The 13,759-nt window shown below is 43.5% G+C and overlaps 1 protein-coding gene across 1 annotated transcript; it reads right to left on the bottom strand.

Annotated features, from left to right (window-relative positions):
- Positions 1 to 3,094: 3,094 nt before the first annotated feature.
- LOC138372167 (uncharacterized) lies at positions 3,095 to 8,350 on the bottom strand. The gene is made up of 2 exons (XM_069337478.1): positions 6,890 to 8,350; positions 3,095 to 3,151 (listed from the first exon to the last, which is right to left on the bottom strand). The coding sequence occupies exons 1-2, from the start codon at positions 8,348 to 8,350 to the stop codon at positions 3,095 to 3,097; spliced, it is 1,518 nt and encodes a 505-aa protein (XP_069193579.1).
- Positions 8,351 to 13,759: the final 5,409 nt, after the last annotated feature.

Below are 13,759 nucleotides of genomic sequence, written 5' to 3'. Positions count from 1 at the left end.
TGTGCTAGACCTCTGTATTTAATAATTTTCTGCGATTCCCTGAAAGAAGCAGCACCACCGCTTTCACGTGTGCTGTAGTGGAGGTAGGTACTGGCCAGTGTGGCAGCGCATGTGTAGTCCCATACCACTTGCTTACCATCCTTCCAAGGTAGCAAGGTGACCCCATCAGGGCGCTTCTGAGGGTCGTTAGGTCTGGATAAGTGTGGTTCTCTTTGTGCCGGGCAGCGGGCTGTGGCGAGGCTCCTCTTGATGATGTCGTTGACTTCTTCATGTCTTGCAATTTTACCCTGTGATTTACGACATACCAGACCATGACGACCATATTGGTCTGCCATCGCAGTTCCGCAGATGCACCTATGTTCGGTGAGGATGGGGGCGGCAAGGCGAAGGGCAACTCCAATGCGGAGAGCGTCATGACTGAGGCGAGTTCCCAGGGCTGCATTGGGCACAGCAAATAAAAAATCCCCGGCGTGGGGTGCTGTTACCGCTAGGAGGCGGGCTTTGTTTTCAGCATCAGCGTTGTCAATCATTGCTGTGACAGTCTTTTCCATTATGGGGCCATCCCAGTGGGCCTGCTTGTGGTCTTTTGGGACTTGTGGTCGGGGTTGAGGGTGTGCAATGGTGTCCCATTGTCTGGCTGCTTCGATGAACGTTTGATCATGAGTTCCCGCTGTCTCTCTCATACGCTCTGGTAGGATCTGCCCTACCAATTCGTTGGCTGCTGTACATGAGGACAAGAATGCTGGAAGTGCTACCTCAGTTGCCTTTCGTATGCCTATCCCTCCAAATCTCACTGGTAGTGTTGCTTGGTCCCACTGACTGTCATCTAAATCTAGGTTGAGCGCCTTCCTGAATATTGACCTGAGGAGCTCATCATATTGATTTAGAAGTGGGTTGCCAAAAGTTGGTGCACACCTTAAGAAGTATGTTAGCCTGGGCAGGGTAAGGCACTTTGTGAGAAGGTAGAGGGCATCGTGGGAGTCCAAGTCCCCAATTCTCTCTTCCATCCTCTTTAGGTCTCTAAACTTTTCGTCAAGGACTGCAGCAATGGCATTGTGGCCCAGAGGTGCTCCGAGTAGTGTGCTGTCGGTAGGTTTAACGACTGAGGCTTCTGGAAGAACTGATTTCACTGCTCTAATGATTACTTCACTAGATGCAATAATTTCGCACTTGGAGGGGCTAAGAACGAGACCCATGGACTCCCCCCGTGTCTTCACCAGCTGTAAGTCTTCTAGCAGGGAATCTTGTGTGCCTGCCAGAGTGCCATCATCCAGGAACCAGATGTTGAGCTCGCTGGACAGTCTGGTTGTAATTTCTCGAACCGCTATGCAAAAGAGGAACGGTGCAAGTGGGTCACCCTGTTGAATTCCCTCTGCTGAGGTGACTTCATGTTTGCCAAACAGGAGGGTTGAGTCTTTGCTGTAGCCTGCTGACACAAACGGGAGAATGCTTGGGCAATGTTCCTGGACTGCAGTGAGGATTGCTTCCCTTTTGACCGAGTTGAAAGCGTTTTTAAAATCTAATTTTACTACTGCCTGGTCTTCAGTAAGAGAGCTAATGTAGGCTCGTGCAGCATGAGCCGCTGCTTCACAGCCTTGGGGGACTCCAAACCCCAGCTGGTTGGGTTGCAGCATGGTGGCTGCTTCCGTTCGGATACTTCTGACAGCAGCCCTTGCAACTAGGCGGCGAAGGGTATTACCAACGGCAATGGGTCTGATTCCTCCCCCCTTCTTTTTGAGGGCACATAGAGATGCACCAAAGAAGAATGGTTTGATTTCATCAGGGATTAACCCGGCGAGGCAGTTGTTGACAAACGTTGTGATTTCTGTCAGGAGCGCTTCTGCAGCTGGGCCAAGAACAGGGTTCACCATTTCCTTCACATGTTGAGGTCTTACCCCTGTGTAGCCTCCTGAGGAGCCCGGGGGAAATGAAACGATAGCTTTATAAACCTCTGACTCCCGGAGGACGAGAGGTTCCTGATTAGGGGCGAGCCTGACCTGTGGGGGAGGTCCACCTACGGCCCTGACGGGGTGTTTTTCTCTCAGTGCTTGGGCTGTGGTTTCATCCCTGGGCAAAATTTTGTCCTCACTTGTGATTAACCTGAGTGCCCCGACTGTATTGCCCTCTTCAATTTTCTTGCTGACTTGGGTACCTAATTTTCTGTTGTCGCTGATTGTCGTACTTGGTCTGCCTCGGCGGTGTTTGGTGTGTTTGGGGAGGCGGACTAGGTTGTCAGCCCTCGGAAAATCCCTAATTGCTTTATTGATGGATGAGGCCAGTGTCTTGCCTCCTCTGTCTGGTACACCTAAGCATGCATTGCCAAAAAGTAACAGATTGTGCCAGGCTTTGATGGTATCAGGTGCAACAAGGTTATTTGACCCTCTGTTGACTTTTGCGATGAGGTCCGTGTATTTCCCTGCAGCAAAAGGGCGAGAGGCCTTTGGGATGTGGGTGAGTGTCCTGGTTGACGTTGCTTTAATTGCCTCTAGCAGGTCGTCTGTTGCAACGTAATCTGTTGCGATTTGTACTGGTGCAACAGGCTCCTGAGTGCTGCCTCCTCCCACGGGAGGCCTCCCTGACCCAGGACAGTCACCATGCTGGCGTATGACTCTGGAGACAGAGTTGATGCTGACGATGTTCCCACAACCACTGCATGTGCCTCTCCTTTGATTGGCTTCGGGAGGGGTGAGCTGGCTGGTAGCGGCTTCTTCTGCCTATATATATATATATATATATATATATATATATATATATATATATATATATATATATATATATGTATATATATATAATTAGGAAGTAATGTTTATTTGGGTAAGTTGTCAGCTTATATGAACTAATAGCTAGTGTGGCTTGTATATGGGGTACATCCGGTGTCTTACCCTCGACGGTACCCTCCTTACCCTTATCCGCGGCGGTACCTTTATGGTCAGGAAGCCACGGATATTTACAATGGGGCTCGGTCAGTCAATATGATTCCTTTGACATCACTAAACTAACTCTTATGTATTCTGTTCTCGTATTGACAATTTGAATGACATCAAGAATATTTTGAATATCTTCTGATATAGATGGTGCTGTAGTTGATTGTTGTTCATAACAAGTCCAATGGGTCATTAGCATCGCTCAGATTAGTGGGAATAAATTCTTGCTGCAACAATGTGTGTTCTCAGAGCTAACTAGGGTAACTAAAATACTTATTTCCTAAATAAATACTTTAATTGTAAATATTTGAAAATATATGGTATGTATCAGAATTTCTGACGATATAAAACATATTGTGGTTTATAATTAAGTTCTTAATAGTGATCCTATCCTGCATCATAATTTACATAATATCTACTTCTGTTTTGTGTATTAAAATGACTACTTTTTATGTTAATTTCTTTCTGTAAATGATGATGATGATGATAAAGATCAGTAAATGTAAGTAAGAACATAAGAATGAAGGTAACTGCAAAAGACTTATTGGCCCATACGAGGCAGCTCCTCGTATGGAGCTGCCTTTGATAAGTAATTACCAAAGAAGGCACCAAGCCGGGAAGGCTGTGTAGCACAATCAAATAAGTCAACTGCTCCTGAAGAGGACGGTATTACTTACAGTTTACTGAGATTAGTCTCACAAGTACTAGGTAATCCACTTCTAGTGTTGTACAGAATGAGTTTAAGTGAAGGAGTATTACCTGATGATTGGACAGTGTCATTGTTCCCATCCCCAAAGCACACTCAGATAATTATAGACCCATATCTCTACCATAATTTTGTCTATTAGCACAGTTTTCGGCGTGAATGCATTTTGGTTCTACAAGGTAGCCAACTCCATCAAAATATTAAATATGTACCCAATTCAATTAACGATTAATCAACCAATTACTCCATGGGATAACTTGGATCTAGCAGTTGATTTTGTAAATGCACCCAAGAAAGATAATGTACACTCTACATTATTAAAACAGTTAACACTGTGAAGCATCACTGAAAGTACTCAGAGTATGGGTAACGATGTGTATCAGTGCTATACCGACGGTTCTGTAGAAGAAGGTGGACGATGTACCGGATGTGCATGTAATATATTTGAACAATCTTCTCTCTTACATACATGAATGAAGCGCTATGCTAAACTGTGTAATTACTATTTGAGTACTGGAACACTTGATGATATATTGAACTTGTACCCTAGATTGACGATGTAACGTATCAATTATACAATGAATGTATGTGATGTAACTCTATAACCTGAGCTTGTGAAAGCACCTTAATCACCTTCAGTGATTAAGTGCTTAATTGCACACTAGTTTCTCTATCAGTTATCTCACCTTGTCAGAGTAAAAGAGACAAATATATGTGTATGTATGTGTTCAGAATTCAATTTCACCTTTGTAAATGCACGTTAATGACACTATGTAAAAGACACATCGAACACTTTATGTAGGGCATACGTAAATCTGTGTATTTATGTATTTACGTATGTAGCTTAGCCTAGCATTTTAAAAACACTACAATCACCTTATGTGGTTGATTGTTCAATAAATCCCTGAACTATATGTTTAACAAATCTCTAACCCTATCAATGGAGTTAGTTTAGTTCTTATATTATGCACCATATACCCATCTTGTGGGCGGTAGTGGAAAGGGTTAGAGTCCATGGCGGACTGAAGAAAATGTATATATGATGGTTAGCATTGTTAATGTGTGGCCACGTCTGTGGTAGAAAATAATACAAAAAAATCAAATAAAGGTATTATTGAAACTTTATACGAAAACATTAAATCCTAAATATATCTTTAATATTATACTTGAAATATGGTATACTTTGCTCTCTCCATCGTACTTCTGCACCTGCTGGCAAGTGGTTCGGTGCAGTGTGCAGGTGATGTTCATTACTGGGTGAGCTGGCAAGTGGTGCTCACCTGCCAGCTCACCCAACGAAAATTTGGTTTTTAATACACTTACACATTTATTGGGTCTTTCCTTCACCTTCATTCAAGCACTAGGGTATTACAGTAAGTGTTTTAATTATAATATTTATTAACGTTATTATTTTTAATTTTTATTATTATTAGTATTATTATTAACAGGAGAGGATCGAGTGTGTGTGTGTGGGGGGGGGGGGGGGTGGGGGAATAATGGTACACATGTCCACATCCCAATGCCCGCCCTTCCAGGACTGGGGGTGCGGGGGTGTACAATAAACTATACCCACATCCGGCGGCAGCTTGTCGAAGGCGGAAGTGTAGCCTAGAGAATTTGTCATGATAATTAGTGATGACTCTTATTTTGATTATGGGTCTGTAATCCAGTTAAGCTTTTATTCTTAATTTATATTACAATGCTGGTAAAATACACTTCTTGATGATGAGTATGGAGTACAAATGAACTCATTGTGTACCCAAGTTCAAGTTCAAGTATGTTTATTGAGATAAGCAATAAATAAATCTCAAAGGGATAGAGTAGCTTAGGCTATTTCAACCCCCCTCTAATTCAAGTCCCTCAAGGGGCGCACAAATACTGTGACTACAAATAGACAAATAACATTACAAGAATCCAAACAAGAATTGTGAACCCTATACTCACAGGATGAATATAGGGTACACAATAAACTACCACTCACATCATGGGTATGGGTTGCACAAGAAACTATCGCGCAGAGGATAAGAAGAACATAAGAACATAAGAACAAAGGTAACTGCAGAAGGCCTATTGGCCCATACGAGGCAGCTCCTATTCTATAACCACCCAATCCCACTCATATACTTGTCCAACCCGTGCTTGAAACAATCGAGGGACCCCACCTCCACAATGTTACGCGGCAATTGGTTCCACAAATCAACAACCCTGTTACTGAACCAGTATTTACCCAAGTCTTTCCTAAATCTAAACTTATCCAATTTATATCCATTGTTTCGTGTTCTGTCCTGTGTTGATACTTTTAATACCCTATTAATATCCCCCCGGTTATGTCCATTCATCCACTTGTAAACCTCTATCATGTCACCCCTAACTCTTCGCCTTTCCAGTGAATGCAACTTAAGCTTTGTTAATCTTTCTTCATATGAAAGATTTCTAATTTGGGGAATTAACTTAGTCATCCTACGCTGGACACGTTCAAGTGAATTTATATCCATTCTATAATATGGCGACCAAAACTGAACTGCATAATCTAAATGGGGCCTAACTAGAGCAAGATATAGCTTGAGAACCACACCAGGTGTCTTGTTACTAACGCTGCGATTAATAAATCCAAGTGTCCGATTTGCCTTATTACGAACATTTATGCATTGATCCTTTTGTTTTAAATTCTTACTAATCATAACTCCCAGATCCCTTTCGCAATCCGACTTCGCAATCACAACACCATCTAGCTCGTATCTTGTAACTCTATCATCATTACCTAACCTCAGAACTTTACATTTATCAGCATTAAACTGCATCTGCAATCCTTTGACCATTTCAAAACCCTATCTAGATCAACTTGAAGTGATAGTGAGTCCTCCTCCGAATTAATTTCCCTACCGATTTTCGTATCATCGGCAAATTTGCAAATGTTGCTACTCAAACCTGAATCTAAATCATTTATATATATTATAAACAACAGAGGTCCCAGGACAGAGCCCCGAGGCACTCCACCCACAACACCCTCCCACTCCGACCCGACTCCATCTATACCAACTCTCTGTCTCCCTTGGTACAGCCACGCCCCAATCCAGCCCAATATAGCACCCCCAATACCATGAGACTCTACCCCCCCAACCAGTCCCCCACGTGGCACTGCATCAAAAGCCCTGCCAAAGTCAAGGCACACAACATCGCAATCCCCACCACCATCAACCGCCTCAACAACGCTAGAACAAAAAGACAACAAACTTGTTAAACACGAACGGCCACTCACAAAACCATGCCGCGACTCAATTATCAATCCATGTTCCCCAAGATGAAGACGAACCCCATTTGCCATTATAGACTCGAGCAACCTTCCCACAACAGACGCCAGGCCAACCGGTCGACAGCCAGACGCAAGCGATCTATCTCCCCTCCCAAAAACTGGTATCACATTAGCAACCTTCCAAAACTCCGGCACTCTGCCTGACTCCACCGATTCACTAAATATGGTTGACAGTGGGTCACAAAGCCCCTCCCTGCACTCCCCAAGCACCCCAGCAAACACTTCATCCGGCCCCGGGGACCTGCCTGGCCCGAGCTTCACCATCTGTTTAAGAACATCCTCCCCGGCAACTGATAAACTCGTCAACCCGTCCCCGTCCCCACCCACACAGACCCGTTCGGCCGAAGGCACACTGCCAAGTTCCTCTCCAGCAAATACAGACACAAAACATTTACCAAAAATACCACTCATCTCCCCACCACCATCTGTTATTTGACCTGTCTCAGCCCCCAATGGACCCATCCTTTCCCCAGTCCCAGCACGATACAACTGAAAAAACCCCTTAGGATTTGTCTTTGCTTGCCCCGCCATGCGAACCTCACAGCCTCCTCCCGCCTTCCCCATCTCTCTTCTAACATCTCTAACCAGCCGCACGAATCCCTGTTCCAAAGTGACCTCCCCACCCCCAATCCCTCTGTACCAAGCTCCCCCTCCACCCATAAGGCTCCTCAAACTCCCCGCCATCCACCCTGGGTCACCAGTACACGATCCATTCAATTTGCATGGCACACCACGTTCCTGTGCTTTGCCTAGAACACCCCCAAACAAGTTATATATTGAATCCACATTGAAATCCCCATCCAAGTCACCCATCGCTGGGTCCATGTCTCGCTCCAAGACCGGCCCACACCCCACACCCAAGCCCTTCCAATCAATTTGACCCAAAAAACCTCTTAGGCTATCAAAACCAGCTCCTCGAAAATCCGGCACTCCAACAGAACCCTCTCCCACCGGTCCACTCCACCCCACGCCAAATCTGATTTCCCCGTGACCACCGCTCCCCAGCCCACTCCCCATTTCGATGTCACCAACCTGCGCTTCCCTGTTAGTCAACACTAAATCTAAAATACCACCTTCCCGCGTTGGTTCCTTAATGTGCTGCGCAAGAAAGCAATCGTCAACCAATTCTAGAAAATCCTCCGCTTCACTATTCCCTGCTTTGTCCAACCAGCCCATTCCGCCAAAATTAAAGTCACCCATGACACAAACACTGCTAGATCCAGACGCTCCAGACATTTCACCCCACAGATGCTCCGCCCCCACCCTGTCCAAATCTGGTGGCCCACATACCACTCCCACCATAATATTATTAGCTTCCTCGTCCAACTCAATCCAAACAGCCTCCGTGCGCGGCTCTGTTTTGATTCCCTCCCCGAGACCACACCCCAAATTGTCCCCAACACACATGGCTACTCCACCTCCTCGTCCAATATATCTATCTGTGTGAAATAGTTCAAATCCATATATTTGATATTCAGCTAATAGTTCTCTATTTTCTACATTCATCCACGTTTCGGTAAGTGCAATAATATCTATTTTTTCTGTGCAGACAAGAGCATTTAATTCGTTAATTTTATTTCTTAGACTTCTACTGTTAGTGTAATATACCCTAAGTGAATTGTTATTTTGCGGACCTTCTCTTTCCCTGATCGTTTTGCCAATTCCTTTCTCCCACAAACACATACTTTTATTACCTCCTTCCTCCAAATCAATTCCCATACCTCTATCTACTAACAGTTTAAACCCAAACAAACACCTCTAACCACTTCTTCTAGCGAGTTCGCAACAGCAACAACCCCAGCTCTCGATAGATGCACCCCATCACGAGCATACATTTCATTTCTACCATAGAAGTGTTCCCAGTTGTCTATGAAAGATATTGCATTTGATTTGCAATATCTTTCCAGCCGGCAATTGACACCAAGTGCCCTCGATATCCATTCATTTCCCACTCCCTTTCTTGGAAGAATGCCACATATGATCGGGATTCCTCCCTTGCTCCTAACTAACTCTATGGCTGTTTTATACCTCTGAATCAGTTCCTCACTCCTGACTCGACCAACATCATTTCCTCCCACGCTAATGCAAATAATGGGATTGTTCCCATTACCAGCCATAATATCATTCATGTTGTTTATAATATCACCAATGCCAGCTCCGGGATAGCAAACCCTTAACCTGTTCCCCCTATCTCTAGCACAAAACGTTCTATCCAAATACCTTATCTGGGAATCTCCCACAACTAATGTTTGCTTAGGTACTTCCTTTACTTTCTGAGGGGCCTGCGCTTCCTTTCTCTTCGTTGCTTTCCCTTTTGCGCGATCCACAGTCTCTCCACAGCACTCGTCCTCCAAAACGTCAAATGAATTTGAAGTTGCTATGGCGTTTGAAGGCGGCTTTATCAAAGTCTTCTTAAGGCCCCTGTCTTTCGCAACTCTCCAAGACGAGGTCCCTTTACTGCTGGTCTCCTCCTTCGTTACTTCTCGTTGTTCTTTAAGCTGACGCACCTCCTCCCGCAGAGAGTCCAACTCTGTCCTCAGGGCTCCCACTAGAGTCACCAGCTCCTTCACTACAACTTCCATATTGCTATGATAATATGAATATGAGAGAGCAAAGTAAACAAAGATTCACACGATGAGAAAGGGTTGCGCAATGTCCTATGACTCACAGAATGAGTATTAGCTGCACAATAAACTACAGGTCACAGGATAAGTATGGGTTGCACAATAAATTACAGGTCACAGGATGGGTATGGGCTGCACAAACTACCGGTAACAGGATGAGTATGGGATGCACAATAAATTACGGGTCACAGGATGAGTATGGGTTGCACAAACTACTGGTAACAAGATGAGTATGGGATGCACAATAAATTACCGCACAGAGGATGAGTATAGGGTGCACAAACTGGTTGGGTAAATGGAAATGGTTGGGTACATTTCCTTTCACCTAATGCGACTATTCATGTGTCCGGACTTTCAATTCAGTTATATTTATGCCAAAGTATTAACATGCAGCTTATATTTATGTCTTTATGATGACATAGAAAACTTCGTTTATTACAATATCTAGATTAAATTAACATTGATCTTCGGAAGGTCATAGTTCCCATATCGGTAAGGAGAGCGTCGGCCATGAAGCCTTGTTTAAAGTATGAATATTTTTCCTCTCTAATAAGGTATAATCTCTGTGATGGATTCACAAAAACTATTTTATATCTGCCTTTCTGATAACATATACAAATATAATCTTTATTTGTGAATATTTGTTAATTAAGCAATATATCAGAGGGCGTGTAGGGTTCGGTGTTCAATGAACGAAAAGGACTGGATCACTGTGTACAGGAGGCTGATATGGCAGCAAACACTCTCCTGGCGACCATATTTCTTGGATAAGTCGCTCCACACAATTGTCGCTTGGACCGTCGACTTCCTATGGCGTCACCTCTCACATATTTACGTCTCATTTCGTTATGAAATTAGATTATTTCAGAGAAAAAAATAGGTTTGATCATGTTCTACGTGTAGCACCAACATTATAGTAAGTAAATATACCATATTTCTTCATTACTTACGTAATGCTAATACGTTTTGGGTAGTTTTGGCCTGATTTGGGTGATTGGGGTAATTCTATGGACCGCCTGAGGGTTCCAATGTTTTTGTCTGGTTCACCATATCATTTTTCCAACCTCTTAATTTTGTTTATATCTAGTCATTTAAAATAAACACTTGTATTTATTCTCATGTTTTTGAATCAAAGAATATACTTGGAATTGTTTCTTTAAACATAATGCCACACGATTATACTTTTTGAAGGAAACAGCTCTCCCATTGTGAATGTGTTCTGAACCATAATGGAATCTGACCCATGTATCAATCGGGTCAACCCTTGTGTGGCGTTTCCAAAATGGTTGCCCCTGTTGGTGTAGGGAGTTAATCTTTTAATCGCTCCATTATCTCATTATCTTAATAGCATAACTAATTAGCACTAATTACAGAAGCTACAATCCTTTCCCCAATTACAGGTAATACTCCTTGTTGGAGGGAGATAAGGTGTAATCACCATATATGTAAGCGATTTGATGAATATCGACCCCACCATTTGGTCACCACTTGGTCCGGGAGACATCTCCCGTCACGCAGGGTGCAGTTGTGCTTCCACAGATCTCCAGTATCATCTTTTGATACTGGTAATGGCTCGAAAGGGCCACCACTTACGGGCTATTCATGCCCGTGCCACCTCTTGGGTGGCTTAATCTTCATCAATCAATCAATCAATATCGACCCACGGGAGGCATCTCCCGTCACGCAGGGTGCAGTCGCACCTCCACAGATCTCCAGTATCATCTATTGATACTGGTAATGGCTCAAAAGGGCCACCACTTACGGGCTATTCATGCCCGTGCCACCTTTTGGGTGGCTTAATCTTTATCAATCAATCAATCATTATCGACCACACCATTTGGTCACCATTTGGTCCGGGAGACATCTCCCGTCACGCAGGGTGCAGTTGCGCTTCCACAGATCTCCAGTATCAGCTCCTCACGGGAGACATCTCCCGTCACGCAGGGTGCAGTCGCACCTCCACAGATCTCCAGTATCAGCTCCTCATGGGAGACATCTCCCGTCACGCAGGGTGCAGTTGTACCTCCACAGATCTCCAGTATCAGCTCCTCACGGGAGACATCTCCCGTCACGCAGGGTGCAGTTGCACCTCCACAGGGTCCATAGAATTTCCCAAGTCGGCCCAAATCAGGCCAAAACTACCCAAATCGTCCTAGCATTACGTAAGTAATGAAGAAATATGGTATATTTACTTACTATAATGTTGGTGCTACACGTAGAACATGATCAAACCTATTTTTACTCTGAAATAATCTAATTTCATAACGAAATGAGACGTAAATATGTGAGAGGTGACGCCATAGGAAGTCGACGGTCCAAGCGACAATTGTGTGGAGCGACTTATCCAAGATATATGGTCGCCTGGAGAGTGTTTGCTGCCATAACAGCCTCCTGTACACAGTGATCCAGTCGTCGTATTTCATGGCTCAAATTGTCGCAAATTTAATTGGTAATATTAACAAGTAGAATGTGTATTTATAATAATATTTTTCATAAACAGCCACAAAATATTTAATATTTATTAAAAAAAAGTGTCTGGAAGTTAAATCAATTCCACATGACAATAAATTTGTTATATAGATACTAGCGTTATTCGTTGGTATGCGTTCGCTATTTAAACTACTCCAGTCCTTTTCGTTCATAGAACACCGAACCCTACACGCTCTCTGATATATTGCTTAATTAACAAATATTCACAAATAAAGATTATATTTATATATGTTATCAGAAAGGCAGATATAAAATAGTTTGTGTTAATGCATCACAGAGATTATACCTTATTAGAGAGGAAAAATATTCATATTTTAAACAAGGCTTCTTGGCCGACGCTCTCCCTTTCGATGGGAACTATGACCTTTTGAAAATCAATGTTAATTGAATCTATATATTGTAAAAAACGAAGTTTTTTATGTCATCAGAAAGACATATAAGCTGCATGTTAATACTTTGGTATAAATATAACTGAAGTGAAAGTGAAGATATATGCCTTTTTATAGTTACTTGATGGCTCGCTCAGGGAGGTTATCTTGAGATGATTTCGGGGCTTTTTAGTGTCCCCGCGGCCCGGTCCTCGACCAGGCCTCCACCCCCAGGAAGCAGCCCGTGACAGCTGACTAACTCCCAGGTACCTATTTACTGCTAGGTAACAGGGGCATTCAGGGTGAAAGAAACTTTGCCCATTTGCTTCTGCCTCGTGCGGGAATCGAACCCGCGCCACAGAATTACGAATCCTGCGCGCTATCCACCAGGCTACCAGGCCCCCTGGGAGTGTGAAGGCCTGCACACAAGCCAATCAATTTTATAATTAATGTACATATATGCAAAGTAACGTCAAAGGTTTTTATTTCAGAATAAAGACAGATGTAGACGATAATGTAAATACATTTCAAGGAAAACATATCTTAAATGAAAGCAAAGATATGGTCAAATAAATAGGCAATACCACACCATCGCCAGTGTCCGGACACATGAATATTCGCATTAGGTAGGTGAAAGGAAATGTACCCAACCATTTCCATTTACGCGACCAGTTTCCGTTCTTATGTTCTTACTTACATTTATTGAAATTTATCATCATCATCATTTACAGAAATAAATTAACATAAAAATGTAGTAATTTTAATACACAAAACAGAAGTAGATATGTATGTAAATTATGACGCAGGATAGGATCACTATTGCAGAACTATTCGCATACTTTGCGTCATTATATACAGTACTGGAATTTTAAAAAAATCGCGGAATTCAGAGATAACACCATCATTGGTGTCCAAGAAAAGTGTAAGTACTTCATTTATAATGATGTGCTGCCCGAAATCTTAGCGAAGTATCTAAAATTTGCTTACTGTAAGTAATTCCTGCAAATGATTGTAAAGCCGTCGCCCAGTTGGGTGGGTGTGGAGCACATGACTGTTAAGCTGCCGCCCAGTTGGTTGGGTGTGGAGCACATGACTGTAAAGCTGCCGCCCAGTTGGGTGGGTGTGGAGCACATGACTGTTAAGCTGCCGCCCAGTTGGGTGGGTGTGGAGCACATGACTGTTAAGCTGCCGCCCAGTTGGTTGGGTGTGGAGCACATGACTGTAAAGCTGCCGCCCAGTTGGTTGGGTGTGGAGCACATGACTGTAAAGCTGCCGCCCAGTTGGGTGGGTGTGGAGCACATGACTGTTAAGCTGCCGCCCAGTTGGGTGGGTGT

Source organism: Procambarus clarkii, chromosome 38, assembly GCF_040958095.1.
Source record: "Procambarus clarkii isolate CNS0578487 chromosome 38, FALCON_Pclarkii_2.0, whole genome shotgun sequence".
Taxonomy (NCBI): Eukaryota; Metazoa; Arthropoda; class Malacostraca; order Decapoda; family Cambaridae; genus Procambarus; species Procambarus clarkii.
Note: the sequence above shows the minus strand (reverse complement) of the source record. Positions and strands in the feature narration are given on the sequence as shown.

Bases quoted from the DNA above. Each gene is read 5' to 3' on its own strand.
- LOC138372167 (XM_069337478.1), bottom strand. From the start codon at position 8,350: ATGTGTGTTGGGGACAATTTGGGGTGTGGTCTCGGGGAGGGAATCAAA. The intron at 3,152-6,889 runs GTGAGTGGCCGT...ACATTGTTGCAG, and splicing joins TTGAGTCGCGGCATGGTTTT to CAAGAATTTATTCCCACTAA.